Source organism: Leptodactylus fuscus, chromosome 5 (assembly GCF_031893055.1).
Source record: "Leptodactylus fuscus isolate aLepFus1 chromosome 5, aLepFus1.hap2, whole genome shotgun sequence".
NCBI lineage: Eukaryota > Metazoa > Chordata > Amphibia > Anura > Leptodactylidae > Leptodactylus > Leptodactylus fuscus.
In genome coordinates this window covers 95960090-95975392 of record NC_134269.1, presented here as the reverse complement: position 1 = coordinate 95975392, position 15303 = coordinate 95960090, and the positions used below count along the sequence as shown (strand labels likewise).

The 15303-nt window shown below is 39.4% G+C and overlaps 1 protein-coding gene across 2 annotated transcripts in view; it reads right to left on the bottom strand.

Moving 5' to 3' along the window:
• Window positions 1-15303, bottom strand: part of SCAPER (S-phase cyclin A associated protein in the ER) — a 173799-nt gene that overhangs the window by 62531 nt on the left and 95965 nt on the right. For both annotated transcript variants that reach the window (XM_075273805.1, XM_075273806.1), the window contains exons 21-22: window positions 6984-7049; window positions 3529-3655 (exon numbers count right to left, since the gene is read on the bottom strand). In XM_075273805.1, coding sequence (XP_075129906.1) covers window positions 3529-3655; window positions 6984-7049 — 193 coding nt within the window. The remainder of the gene's footprint in view (window positions 1-3528; window positions 3656-6983; window positions 7050-15303) is intronic.

The window sequence follows — 15303 nt, the reverse complement described above, 5'->3', positions numbered from 1 at the left end:
CCACATATTGTGCAAAAATAATTAAAGAAAAATATGTTTAGGATCACTGAATTCCTAACAGCCTGCATTCCTAACAAACAAAAAGCTAAAATGTTATTTATACCACTAAGTGGGAAACAACATCCTACAAACAATGGCAAATATTAATAAAAGTTATTCAATATTGATTTGGTTATTTGCCTATGTGATGGCTCACGACATGGTTCTTATTTGCTTTTCCCTGCAAGTTATGTCTTATTATTGTTTTGTTCCGTTTCAAAAACTTAATAAAATTTGATTACGCCTAAAAGTTATTCAATGTCTTATACGTGCCCCAAAATGGTAGCAATAAGAAAAATAACTTGTCCCACAATGAACAAGCTCACTAGCATTCTCTTTCTTCTCTTGTATTCACAGGTAGTTTGCTTGTGCTATTGGAGCTGGCTGACTATAGTAGACTCAATCTCTTTAGCACAGGGTAAGGAGTGAAAACAGGAAAACAGGGAGGAGTGGGAGTGACCCAGGTGACAGGGACTGATCACATGACCGGTTGGAAACCGCTCAAAATTTCCATAGGTTAAAAATAACAAAAACTTGGTGCATGCAAGTAAAATTACACACCCAGGAAAATCCAGTGAAGACAGTCTGGTTTATTATTACACTACCTGTCTACATCAAAAATATGCTAACAATTTAATATACGATGGCATCTGTTTATGCTAAGACACTTACTAGCATAAGGTACAAAAAGTTTCTAAAACAATAAATAAATGTGGAATAAGGCATGTACGCCTTTTTGCGCAAATCCTAGCAGAGTGAGTGATAATGCCACTTGCTGTATTAGTCATATTATAAATTGTGTGATCTCTACAGATCAGCTCTGTGATGTTGTTAGGAAGGTGGTACCTAATCCTCCTACAATAATTTCCATTTTTTAATAGCATTTTCATTTTAAAACTTAAAACACTCACCAGAAAACGCGATACTAAAGCAGCCATGGTGTGTTGTAGGGGGACACTATACTGAGCACTATCGTACTTTGAGTTAATCAAACTGAAGCATCATTTCCTTAAAGAAGCAGTTTTTAGAAACGTGCAAATGAAGCTCAAGCACACCTGGCTCGCCCCACCTAAGCCTCATTTGCATATTTCTAAAAATGGTGTCTTCAAGGAAACGGTGCATCTTTTGGAAGATCTAAAAGTAAGACGGCGATCAGTGTAATGTCCCCTACAATGCTCTGTGGCTGGAATTATATTGATTTTCCTGATGACAGAAAAACTAACAAATTGAAATATAATAAAATTAATGTTACATGGGTCACAGAAAATAATATGAATAAGCAAAAAAAAAAAGTGTCTGTCTAGCATTTGTCTCGATGCACGCTACTAACAAACCCTGTGTCTAACCTGATCCCATAATCATGGGTTACTGCTTTTCTTCTGCCTCCTCTTTCTTTGTGTGTAGCTTAAAAAGATGAGGAGGCACATGACTCAGAGATCTGACAATACACAAGATCAGCGTGTAGTCTGTAGTCATAGAAGTTGATAAGTCTTATATCAGCTGGATACAAAAAAATTGAATATTTTTTATCACAATTTTTATATTTCAACCTGCTGTAGGAAAATGGGAATAATAAAAATGGTTGCACAATGTGCGTATTGTTTAATTGTAACGCAAACTGAAATGCGGTCATTCCCTTAATGGTTTTTTCCACTGTTAAACTAGTCTATGACATGTAAACAGCGCTGTCACTTCAAATACTATATACATGGCTTATAAATGTATTACTTGCATATAATGGGAACTGCATGTGAAGGCTGCAGAGTTCACCTGTTATATGGTAATATCTTTGGGATAGGGATATACCTGATATGATATTAATGTAGGAAGTAAAATTACTCTGTTAGGGCCCCACTAATGGCTTCAATTTTGAGAACATGATTTAAAGTTAATGGGTAAGTCTGTAGAATAGAAAGCTATTTTGCTATCTGATTGGCAGCAAAATACGTGCGGCGGGGAAGGCAAAGGAGCCTTATCCAAGTAATCCCTCAATTGTGGCTTTTAATGGGAATAACTCTCCATGGCAGTGCTGGTATATCCGATATCTGATAACAAACAGTTACGGTCAGGGTCTGACTGGGTAAGGCTACAAAATACAGCCCTCTCTGGAATTTTATCATCCAAATGCTACACACTTTGTAAGTCGATCCAGAGCTTGAAGTGAAGCTTTCCAACAAATCATGACCGCCTCGAAAATGGCTGCATTTAACAAGAGTCAATGAACAGGAGTGCACAGACCAAGACATTCTTAGTCTCATGCATTGCCTATACAAACAGACATTTTCAGCTTATGTTGCAAAGACGCAGACCATGCTTATAACCTCGAGGTGCAGTCTTAGGAATTATACCTCCTCTTAATCATCTCACAAATATATATATATATATATATATATATATATATATATAAACTGTTTGGCTTCTACACCTAAAAGATATAGATAATTGTTATCCAACAGATCTTACCAATAAAAAGGAACCATCTAATAACTTAAATGGACCATCTCCTATTTAATATATGTGTCTCTTTGTAATAAAAAATACAGATAGTAACCAAAGATAAGTTCTTCAATCAGTATATTATGGACCACAACCAAGGTAAAATTTCTTCCACTAGATTAACTAAAGTAACGGGGTTCCCTACCATGAATTCTCACCCCTCCTCCCCCTTCTCTCCATACCCACCTCCCAACCCCACAATTTTGTTTGTCATTTAATTCACATACTCTATCATTACATATTACTTAAGGGGTTATCCACTTTGGGATATTGATGATCTAACCTTAGGATAGGCCATCAATGTTAGATCTGCGAGGGTCCGACACTTGTGTGATGGCGGCTAAAGCTACTGTAGCACTATAGGACAGTACTGAAGTACCTAAAGCGGTCACCACACTTTGTAAGTTGAGTGAGCAGTTTGGCTCCTTGCATGCAAACAACAGGGAGCTGCACTGTCCTGGAGCAGCTGATTTGCAAGGGACCTGGGTGTCTGACCCTCTCAGGTCTAATATACAGATGGTCTATTCTAAAGGTAAGTCATCAATATTGAAAAATATAGTTGATTGTTCATGGAGTGTTGTAAATGTGTAAAATATAATTTCCAGTATAGGGAAGACTAAATGTTTTACAACTAATATACAGCTATAGAAACATACAAATACAGATTAGGGCACTCACAAATGTATTACTATTAATGGACTTTCTCCTTCTAGGCACATAAATGGAGAATGTATTCTGCTAAAGACATCTGGATGGCAACTGAGGGCCTTATCACTCTCAACTTCAGCGATGATCTTATCATATAACAATTTATATAAGTCATAGTTACCTACTATATACCTCTAGGTCTGCACACAATATACATCTCAAATGCAATATTTTATTGTAACAATGTTGATGCAGTGAGAGGTAAAAATCATTCCTTAAATGTCATAGTCCAACTTGCCATAGAGTGAAAAACACACAGATGATTTTCTTATTAAAGTTATTTACCTGCTTTTCTAAGATTCGAGAAATTTCTCCTAAAGCCCTGTCAAGGGCAGACACTTTATTGGTGGCCCAGGCTCCATTATCTTGTGTTTGTAGCTGTTTCTGGAGATCTTTAGTAAGTCGTTGTAGTCTAAAACAATAGGTTAAAAAAAATATAGATTCAGATCTTAACCAGTGAATAATTTAAAGTTACTACAACTGTACTAAAAGCTTGATAGTATGGGGGCAGATCCACTGTAATACTACAACAGACAAAAACTGTTGACCTATCACTACCGGTATGTACACAATAATAATAATAATACATTTTATATATATAGCGCCGACATATTCCGCAGCACTGTACACTTTGTGGGTTCAAATACAGACAAAAAGATACAAAAAAAAATTAAAAATAAATAGTCATTTCACAATGTTAAATGGCATACATCATATAGAATAAAATATAAAGTTATCACCCTCATCCACAAGGCTCTCCATAATGCCGCACCTCCCTACATTTCCTCCCTCATCTCTGTCTACCGCCCAACCCGTGTTCTTCGCTCACTCAATGACCTAACACTTGCATCCTCTATTATCAGAACCTCCCATGCTCGTATACAAGACTTCTCCCGAGCTGCACCACTTCTCTGGAATGCTCTACCCCGGACAATCAGATTAACTCCCAATTTCTACAGTTTCAAACACAAACTAAAGACGCATCTTTTCAGACAGGCCTATCACAATTCCTAATGCAAACCCTTCCGTTCTTGATGCCTTTTCATCCTAACATATTTGTCCATGCTCTATCCACATGTTAAAGGACACTACTAGTGACGGCCCATAAAGCTTTGTTTGTGTAATGGCTGCAACCTCTATTACAAAATTGTCTGAACACTGTATAAGCAATGCCGCCCCTCCTACCTCTTGTGTCATCCCTTCTACCTCATAGATTGTAAGCTCTTGTGAGCAGGGCCCACAGTCCCATTGTGTGAAATGACGTTCTTTGTTTTGTATCTGTCTGTATCTGAACCCTACAAATTGTACAGTGCTGTGGAATATGTTGGCGCTATATAAATAAAATTTATTATTATTATTATTATTATTATTTTGTTGCCACTGTTCCTTGGAACAATTTGGCATTCATCTTTTTTGTAAATCTATCAACCTGTTCAAAAGATATGGCCCCTGGAAGGCTAAATATACATCAGCTCTTGTTTATCTAAGTAGGTGGTAATCTCTAATTTCTTAGAGTAAAATAACGTTACTGCCTGCTTGGAGAATAAAGGTTAATTTACATATAACCTTCCATGGGTCGGGTCTTTCAACTGGTACATGGATTACACCAAATTGTTCCGAGGCACAGAGGCAACCAAATGTGATTTTCCATTCAGTATTTTGTACTTGGTGACAGGTCCTCTTTAATGTTCTGAACCTTCTGCACTAATAAGGGAAGAGTCTACCCCTGCCGTATAAGCAGAGAGAGAAGGTCTGATATGTACCTAAATGTACACACTTTGCACATTAACCAGAGAAAAGTTGGAGGAGGAAAGATGAGTGCAAGGGAGAACTCTTCTCGTGAATAATGCAGACTCCTAGCTATTCTTTGATAGCTGCGGTAAGTCAATGGGCACCAATCTGGTGTAGTATAAGTAGTTTGGGCATATTTGTAGTTTTGCAACATTGCTCTTACAGCATCTGGTGAGTAGTAGTACGGCACAGACAACAGGCCTTATATAAGCTCAATATATATGTTATATATCATGTGCTGACACGTTACCCACTGTCATTACACATTCCATATATATTATACAATATAGGTTCTTCAGAATTGGGACACACTGTGCAGTGTGCCCTGGAGGCCAAAATGGAGATGGTCTTGGACAGGAATCGGGATTGGTGAATAAAATATTGCCTGCTACCTGTTGGAATGATCTAATAGCTAGCAGCTGATTAAAGAAAAGATGGCCAAAACCGTCCCTGCTTGCAAGAAACCAGGGGACAAAGTGCTCATCAGTGTCAAAGGTAGAGGACTTGTACCTGTTTATCATTATTATGTCAGCCTAGGTTAATACTAGGTTAGTATTAGTTGCAGGTTTCCTTCATCAGTGCACTGATATTTTTTCCTTCAATTGTATGACTCTTATTTGCTCTCCTAGACATTTGGATTGAGTTCACACTCACCTATTATATATGTATACTAGTCTGCCTGACAGTTGGCAGTATTTTGTCAGATTAAAAGCATTCAAGCAGTCATAAGAAGGATGTCCCAGAATCGTTATTTGAATATAGTAAATATAGACATCATGTCAGGACTGGTGACAGGTCCTCTTTATCCTGTTCAGAACATTTGATACAACTGCATGTTATGATGGCAGGATGGGTGTATGGAGCAGCACAGGAGGTAAATACATAGCTGGCTGTATTATAAAGCTGACACCTGCCAGCAGTATCAGCACTGAAGCTAGTTCCCATCAGTGAATTCAACCCCTCATATGCTTGGGTCAATAGCAAGAGGGCTCCCACTGTCTCCTAATCAACTGCCCCACAAGGCAACTACAGAGTGCCAAGCAATTGTAATAGTGCCTGGTTGTCTAGCAAAGGCCCTCAGGCCCAGCATTTTGGTGCTCCTATTACACCCTCTAATTGCCTCTACAAAAACTAAATACAAAATACCATAAAGTATGTACCCCAAAATGGTAACAAATTAACTACAGCATGCCCCACAATAAATAAGCCATCACATGGCTCCATTGAGTAGAATATAAAACAAAACAGTAATTGGTGTCTGAATATAGCAACACAATATACATTTTTTGTGTTTGAAAGTAGTTAAAGGGAGTCTATCAGCAGGAAAATCAGTATCAAACTGATAACAGCCTGTCATTAGTTTGATACTGATTTTCCTGCTGACAAACTGCCTTTAACCACAAAAACAAGTTTGTGAATGGAATATAGGGGGGAAAGAAGCATCTCATAAGTGGAGAAAGAGGCATTTTAGAAATATTAGAAAGTTTCTTAAAGAGGACCTCTTACCACTTCCACTAATTTCAGGTTCTTAGCATCTGTTAATAGGCACCGCTCCACTGAATCCAGCACAGTTGGAATTATATTTCCTGCTGTACTATTTAAGCTCTGTAATGTCAGAAGGGGGGTGTCAGGCAGGGGGTATGTTAGAGCTTAGAATCACACTACTAGCCTACTCCTGCCTGACACTGCCATCCTGACAGTACACAGTCTACATAACATATCAGGCACCAAAACAAACAGCATTTACTGCTCAGGAGTGGTGGAGGCTAGAAAAAAAGTTCAGCTTTTCTGGAATCAGTAGAGCAGCACCTATTAACAGCCTCTAAAAACCAAAGCGTTAGTGGATGTGGTGCTAGGTCTTCTTTTGTCACTTTTTTCAATCGTTATCTTTTACTAAATTTACAAACTAAAAGGTAGTCACTGATGTGTACAGCATGGCTTGTACTTACTTAGCTTTGTATGGAGAATCAGACACGGGGGTTTTAGTTTCCAGAACATTCTCATATTCTTTCACTCTAAAAGAAAAGATAGAACACAATGTGAAAAATACACTTCAGTCTCCTACTAGAAATCGACTATTAAATAGCATATAATACGCTTAGATAGCACATACATTTATTTAAAGATGACAATAAATGGATCATTATCTACTATTAGGAGCCATATGCTTCAGCAGCTTCCAGTTATATAAATGATAAGGGAATGAAATGATAATGCATAGGTTATATTGTTTCAGATGACTTTAAAGTCTACTCCCACTTAAAGGTGTATTCCCATGTACATAATCATATCTATATTTGTACATAACTAAGTTAAACATTTTTGAAAATATAAATAGTTAAAAATTCTGCAGAGTTTTAAAGATTTTCTCTACTATCTTAGTGACAGTCTGTTGTCTTGATCGGTTGCCAATGGATACAACAACCAGAAATGTAGAAACTTTCTATGGTCTGGGACTTGACAAAAGCCCAGCTATGTTTTTCTTATTGTAGCTGGGTTATCAGGCAGGGACACTACATGTATGAGAAGATATCCCGGCCACAATAAGAAAATCAGCTGATTTTCTGGCCTTAGCAAGACCTTGCATTGATGGTCATATCCATTGGCAAGACTACGAAAATCCTTAAAACTCTGCGAAATATTTAACTACTTATACTTTCAAAAATGTTTAATTTTTAATTTTCTACCAATTTAAAAATGGTTATGTGCATTGGAATACCCCTTTAAGGTCACCATTGACATTACACAGCTATCTGGCATGGCTTCCCTACACACATATAAACCCAGCCAATGTGCATCTGTTCTGAATGAGGAGACCGTATCTAGCAGTGACTTGTCTCCCTGAGAACAAGGCGAGTTAGAATCCAATTGCCCAGTCCTCATCACAGACATCTGACATCAGGGGAGAATTGGGATGACCCTATGGACATTATACGAAGTGTACACAACTTAGTTATACAGGAAGTATATTGTAAGATTCTGCAGCATATCATTATACAAACAATAACATTTATTTGCTGTAACTGGACCACCACTTTAATGCACAATACCGTGGAAGATCTTAAAGGGGTATTTCCATCTACAAATTTTAGGGCATATTTCCTAGATATGCCATAAATGTCTAATGGGATTTGCATCCATCTTTAGAATGGGGGTTTCTAACCTCCCATTTTGTGGCTGCAGTGAGCAAAGAGTACACTCTTTCCATTTACTTCCATAGAACTTCTGAGAATAGCTGAGCAGGGAATACAAAACTTATCAGAAATGGGAAGTACTGTTTTCTGTTCTAACTCCTAGGGTGGGACTTACGGGAAAAGTCGAACAGTGCTACACTATGCTATTCTGATCCTGTGACTCCCTTAGAGGAAAATGTGCATTATGAAAGTAGTGTAGCATGGCTGAGCTACAATGTTTCCATAGCTTAACTGTTACGGGAACAGCGGAGCTAAATGTGCTATGTGGTTTCCATGTCTCCCATTCTCCTCTATAAGAGTTGTGAGAACAGCTTAGGGCAGCATTGCTCTCAGCCTAGAGGTTAGGACTTGGGAGCAGTTATTCTCATCTGCAGCAGCAATTTGCCGAGATGGGAATAACACTTTAAAGAACTTTATTTTAAATCCCTAGAAAGAATGGTGGTGCACATCCTGGTGGAGCCACTGCCAGGGGCCCCATATAATTGAGAAATGCAACGGCTAGGACAGCAAACAGAAAATGATATGCAATAGAGGTGCAAACTGTATTGTACCATTGTGATCACAAACAGAAGGTCACGTTTCAGAGTCAGTCTTTTATCAAGCTGCAGTGTAACAAAAACCACTGTTGCCTAAAGAAGCCTATATTATAGGTATGCAGTACAGTGGCAAAATCCACTCATAGGTTCCCATATAAAACAATACAGAAAAATAAGAACATCGGATCACATACAATTGGTAGATACACCAAGTGTAAACTGCACACACAGTCTAAATCTTAATCACATTCAATATCATATACAGCAAAATCTCAGTTTCTCCTCAAACAGTCAGTACATATTTTTGGTGAAAAGATAAGTACAGAAACTAGTCGCACTCATCAGTTAATATGGAACAAGTCACTAGATAGCTTTCTCCTGAGACACACTGTCATATACACATCCCTCTGCTTTGACAGATTAAAGTGTTTCTTTGACAGGCCCTCCTCACATGTTACATAGTTCATACGCCTGCCCATAAATCATCACATTTCCTACAACCTAATTTAATAACCCAGGGTTATAAATAATATTAATAAGACCAACAAAACCTCTACAGAGAAATAATAAGCCATTTATCACCTTCTGTCCCACTGCTCCCCTCTGCCCTCAGTAATGTGAGGATTTAGAAGATAAAGCAGTTTGTAAACCCTTTATATACAGTGAACCCGTACAATTACCCTACACACATTACAAAGGATAGTCATCAGCAATATTAAAGCAGATGAAGACCACAGAACATTAACCCATTCTTCCCGTGGCTAAATTTCACTTTTTCCTCCCTTTCCTTTCCAAAGCCATTACATCTTTAGTTTTCCATTCACATAGCTATATTAGGGCTTGTTTTCTGCGGGACAAAGTATACTTCCTATTGGTACAAATTAATATTCCATACAAGAGACTAGGAAACCAGAAATAAACTCTTTGGTTTTGTTTATACTACGTAAAATGAAGAGAAATTTGAGGCGGACATGAGCTTCAGATTCCTCTTAACTTTCCAGCTCCATGCTCCCCATAGCAGAATGCCAAAGCAGGGTACCCACATTTTGCCACAGCTTTACACCCCTGATTAGGCCCGAACGAATGAACCTAATTGGTGAGGAGTCTTGAACTGTGGACTGCGGCCATCTCTGTCTCCCATTGTAAACAAGTTGACATTTTTGTTTCATTATGAGGTAGATGCTTTCTTTTTTTACCGCTTTTTGCAAATTTTTTGTGTGGGTAGAACTATAGAAGTAACCAAAATAATTGCAGAAAAAATAAATTTGTTTATGTTGATAATCTTAGCATTTTTGAATGTGGCGATACCCCAATATATTTACTTTTTTGTGAAATGGAGAAAGAAGGATTTGTAATTTTGTCCTTAATTTTCTTCAATATTTTTTTTTAGTAATTTTTAGCAAACCTAGAAGTTCAATTGCTATGCCACTGGCAAGGTATTAATATTTACCCTAATGTCCTTACTTACCCTTAACAAACACAATAATGATAAACCTGGGAGGTTTTGATAGGTTCCTGGCTGTCATCAGAACTGATCGCTGCCCCCTATGACATTCTGGGGGTACAAATTACCATGATATCTAAGTGGTTAACAGCTGCGTTTTGGTATTTCTAAAATAGAATAGGAAGGAGAGTTTCATCTGACTGTCCCAGGTGTTCAACAGAGGGTGCGGATTACTTTTATACCATGTCGACATGTGCCAGTATGCAGGCGTACTCAAAGAGTTTGGCTATGAAGATATCAGAAAAATAAAGAATACAGATTCTTATGTCCCCAACTTTATTATTACTAGGAGACAATTTGTACATTCAAGTAACTAAAAAAAAGGAGGCAGGTTTAATTATAATGTTGTTTGATGGTTGATCAGAAAATGTTAGAAAATGGTTCAGTCCGCAGGACTAGAAAATATCTGAAGGGAAAAACACAGCCAGGAAAATTATGATTATTTGTGGAACGCTACAATAAACAAAGATATTCCAAGAATATGGAAGGGTGAGGACTTTGGGAGAAAACCGCAGTTTAAAACTATTCCCCATACATACAGATATTCAAAGATGTTTATGTGTTATTTATATTATTCCTTTGCCCACCAGGTCACTGAGAGGGTGTGATTTGGCTACGAAAAGGATTATTAACTCAGATCTGTGTTGTATTTTTGGTACTATTCCGTTATCGGGCCAGCAGCAGCGCAGTTCAGCAGCAGCTTTCGGGACAGCAGTTCAGCAGCGGGAATTACAATGACATCCGAGGACTGCTGGCCCGATGCTTGTGCCCAGTAACCAGTACATCGATGACCCCCCTCCCCCATCCTTCTCCTCCTGCCAGTGCTGCCCCCCAGCTCTCCTTACATCTTCCCCGTACCCTCTCCCCGCCACACGACTAGGCCTCACCTCAGCGCTAGTACCGAGACCGAAAGGAAAGACACCGGGGCTCAATCCAGGCCCTGACAAGAAACACGCCGACTATAGGAACGGTGAGCTACAGCGAGCCGGAGGGACAAACTTTCTGCAGCGTCCGGCGGCTATCTAGTAGCATTCATTGCTCAAGATTTACGGTGAGGCCTATTACAGGGAGAGGGTACGGGGCAGATGTAAGAAGAGCTGGGGGGCAGCACTGGAAGGAAGAGGAGGATGAGGGCATCGATCGATGTACTGCCTACTACACACAAGCACGGCCTCTATCATCGGGCCAGCATCGGCTTAGTCATGTGGCGGGGAGAGGGTACGGGGTAGATGTAAGGAGAGCTGGGGGGCAGCACTGGAAGGAGGAGGAGATGGAGGGGGGGTCATTGATGTACTGGCTACTGGGCACAAGCATCGGGCCAGCAGTCCTCGGATGTCATTGTAATTCCCGCTGCTGAACTGAACTGCTGTCCCGAAAGCTGGTGCTGAAATGCGCTGCTGCTGGCCCGATAACGGAATAGTACCGTATTTTTTTTATATCCATTTCATTGTGATAAAATAAATTAAATTCAAATTCTTAAAAATATTGCTTTTATATACAGTAGAAAAAGGTTTATCAATGTATTTGGGACTGACAGATTCCAGAAGAAGACTCTTTTGACCTCCACTAGGTGAGTACAAATCTATGAATATTGTGGGGAATCGCTCAGGTAGATGCTTGTAGCAGTGCAGGAAACAGGGACACAGGCACTGGATTGCACACAAGTTCAAGCTTTATTCAGTTGTAGTGCATACACTGCCTTTGCAAAGGCACAAATAAACAAAACGAAAGCCTTCTTGGCTGAGAACTAACTTAAACATAAGGAAAGTTTTCCCTGACTATACAGGAGACTGGCTACCAGTCTTCCACCTTGGCAACAACAACAGGTGGCACAGTACCTGCTCTGTAGGTTTGGTATGGAGAGGTGAGCTCTGTCAGTGTGGTGCTACAGCTCCTAGTCCTCACACACAGACTATTATCAGGCCTTGATTAGTCAGCTGACCTCCCTGGTGTGGGCCTTTACCAAACACCCTTTAGCTGCCTGGCTGGGATATACCTGTCTTCCCAGACCACACCCTTCACTCTCTCACAATATGTTAGATGTGTACTATGGCAGCTTATTATTACTATTTTCAGAAGGTCGAGTAAATCCTCCTGCCCTAGAGTCCAAGGAGGTGATGGGATAAAAAACAAAAACAAAAAAAACAACAGCCGCAACCGATGGTGTCACAGTTTGCAGCTGTTAATGGTTGATGCATTCTGTATAATACAGAACCTGTTTAATAATAAATAAAAAAAAGTTATAGAATTGCAATAAAAATTTGAATTGGAAAAAAAAAAAATTATAAAGAAAAGTCTAACAATACACAGATTAGGACTGGTTGATGTCTTTGACTTTGATGACCTTTAGAACTATAGTTTAAAATATAGAGCACAAGGGGTCTACAAGGAATGATGCCATACTTATCCATTTTGATCTTGCACCCTTATACAGCATTGACAAATGGCAGACCTGACCACTTGCTTTCCGTGGGATGATATTTTAACGTGTCCCATGTTGTGACAGAACACTAAATTGATTAAACCAGCCCTGAGATTTGACACCAGCAGCGGACGCCGTCTATTTGTTGATTATTATTGATTTTCTTTGATACTTCATTTAAAAATCAATAAACGTGTGGAAGAACCGGCCTGGTTTACCCAGTCTAGAACAGGCTATTGTGAACTGGACGAGAGCCATAGACTCACACGACAGTGCCTTCCAATTATGGAAAAGCTCTTAACAGGTGAAACATCATCCTGAAAATCAATACTCAGTTTTCTTGCTCAATCAGAGAAAGTGGCCATAAATTAGGCTCATCTCTGGGAACCTCCAGACAAGTGCACAGCAAATGATCTGGACATTATTTTCATACCCTCCTATACAAACACATTAAAACATATTCAAAATATATCTACCGTGTACATAGAAAATAGTGACACTAACACACACAGTCTTTCTTACCATCCTAATCACTATGACCAACAAGTCATCAATTGAAAAATCAATCATTTAGAAATTCAAACGAGTACACACTGGTATACACGTGGACACGCAGAAATAGGAAGGGCTTTCTGCTGTATACCTGGTATAAAGCAGCTACTCAAAGCTCCTTTTCCAGTGTGTGGTACTGAAACACCTCAACTCGCCTTGTATTGTTTTTGTAATTTTTTCAAATGCAAAAAAGTCCTGCAAAGTACCTGATTTATACCAGGTAAACCAAAGAAGTTCTAGAAGCTACCTCCAAAGTAGCGATAATGTATAAATGTTAATAAAATAAGGGCTTAGTTAACAAGTATGTAATGGCCCCCTCAGTGCCCCCACACTCAGTAGAATATCCATGTCAGTGCCCTTATACTTAGTATAATGAGCACATCAATTGCCCCACATTTAGTATAATGACCCTCACAATTCAGTGCCCCACACTTAGTATACTGACCTCCACGGTGCTCCCCACATATAATAAAATGGCCCTTATAATACCTCCAAATATGATTGCCCCCACATTCAGCAATGTTTAAAGGGTAAGCTGAATTTATACGTTACCGCCAGACCAGATTAAGGGTGTCATGGGCCTCAGGCTGTTAAGAAAGCATGCACCCCCTATTCAGGTCAAAGATCCCTGTTGTGACAGAATAATGTCCTATAGCGGCCCTCCACACAGTATAATGTCTCAAACTCGTCCTCAAACAATATAATGTACCATAGTTGCCCATTCATACAGTATAATATTCAATACAGTATAATTTTCCATAGTGGACCTCCACACAATAGCCCTCCATACAGTATAATATCCCATACTGGCTCCCATAAAGTTTAATGCTCCGTAGTGGCCCATCCATAAAGTACAATGTACCATAGAGGTCCCTCCACACAGTATAATATTCATAGTGGACCCCATACAGTATAATTTTCAATAGCGGACCTCCACACAGTTGCGCTCATACAGTATAATATCCCGAAGTGGCCCCCATACAGTGTAATGTTCCATACTGGCCCATCCATACAGAATAATGTCCCACAGTGGACCCTACATTAATAAAAAGTCTCACATACATAGGGGTTTTCTAACTATTTCGGGCCCCACAATTTTGAGGTTTTGTAACCCACGTACTATCATATTCTAGGGTTCTCTTCAGTATAATTAGCGGAGGTGAATGAACAAAACAGTATATACACCTTCCCTGGGCTCCAGCGCTGCCTCACATGCTCTGCCACCATCCACAGAATACGCCAGAGACTGCTGTCACATAGGACACGTTGCATAATGATGCAATACGTCACTGACACTATTAAATTCAATGGTCTTATTGAATTTAGCATCAAAGTGTCTACACATTGTGGGGCCTCCAATACAGGCATTTCCACTATGACTATTTTGTTGTTGTTTTCAACCTGGTTACACCAATTTATTAAATATTTTTGTACTGTGACATTGTAGTGTCACAGCACATTGATAGATCATAGCGAGGCCACTGTTGCTATTATCAGCAGTGGTCCCACTATCACTGCCGCTGTATTTTTTTTTGTTTGTATTAAACAATATTTTTTATTCGGGGGAATAGGGTGGGGAGTGTTTAATGTGTGTGTCGAGGGTGCTTAACATAGGAGGACACTGAACGTATTACAAAGCTTAGGGAGGGTTCACACCAGCGCCTGGTCTCCGCTTTATGGGTTTCCTTCTTCTGCCGATAGGAGATGGAAACCCAGCATTCAGTGTTCCCCGGTGAGCGCCTGTGTACGTCTTTTGGTCTCTGCGGTACAACAGTTTTTTTTTGTTTTTTTTTTTTTAACCAAACATAAAGTTCTGCATATCTGACTTTGTGTTCGTTTAAAAAAAAGAAAAAACGGTTTTGCTGTGGAGAGCAAAAGACGCTCATGGGTGAACACTTTGCAAACCCATTCAAATGAATGGGTTTGAAAACTGACTGCCAGTTTCCGTCTCCTGTCCAGTTTCTTAGGCAGAAGACGGAAACCTGAAAGCAGAGACCGGGCGCAAGTGTGAACCCGCCCTTACTTAGTAATATGAGGGGACTTCAATTTCCTCTTGTTAGG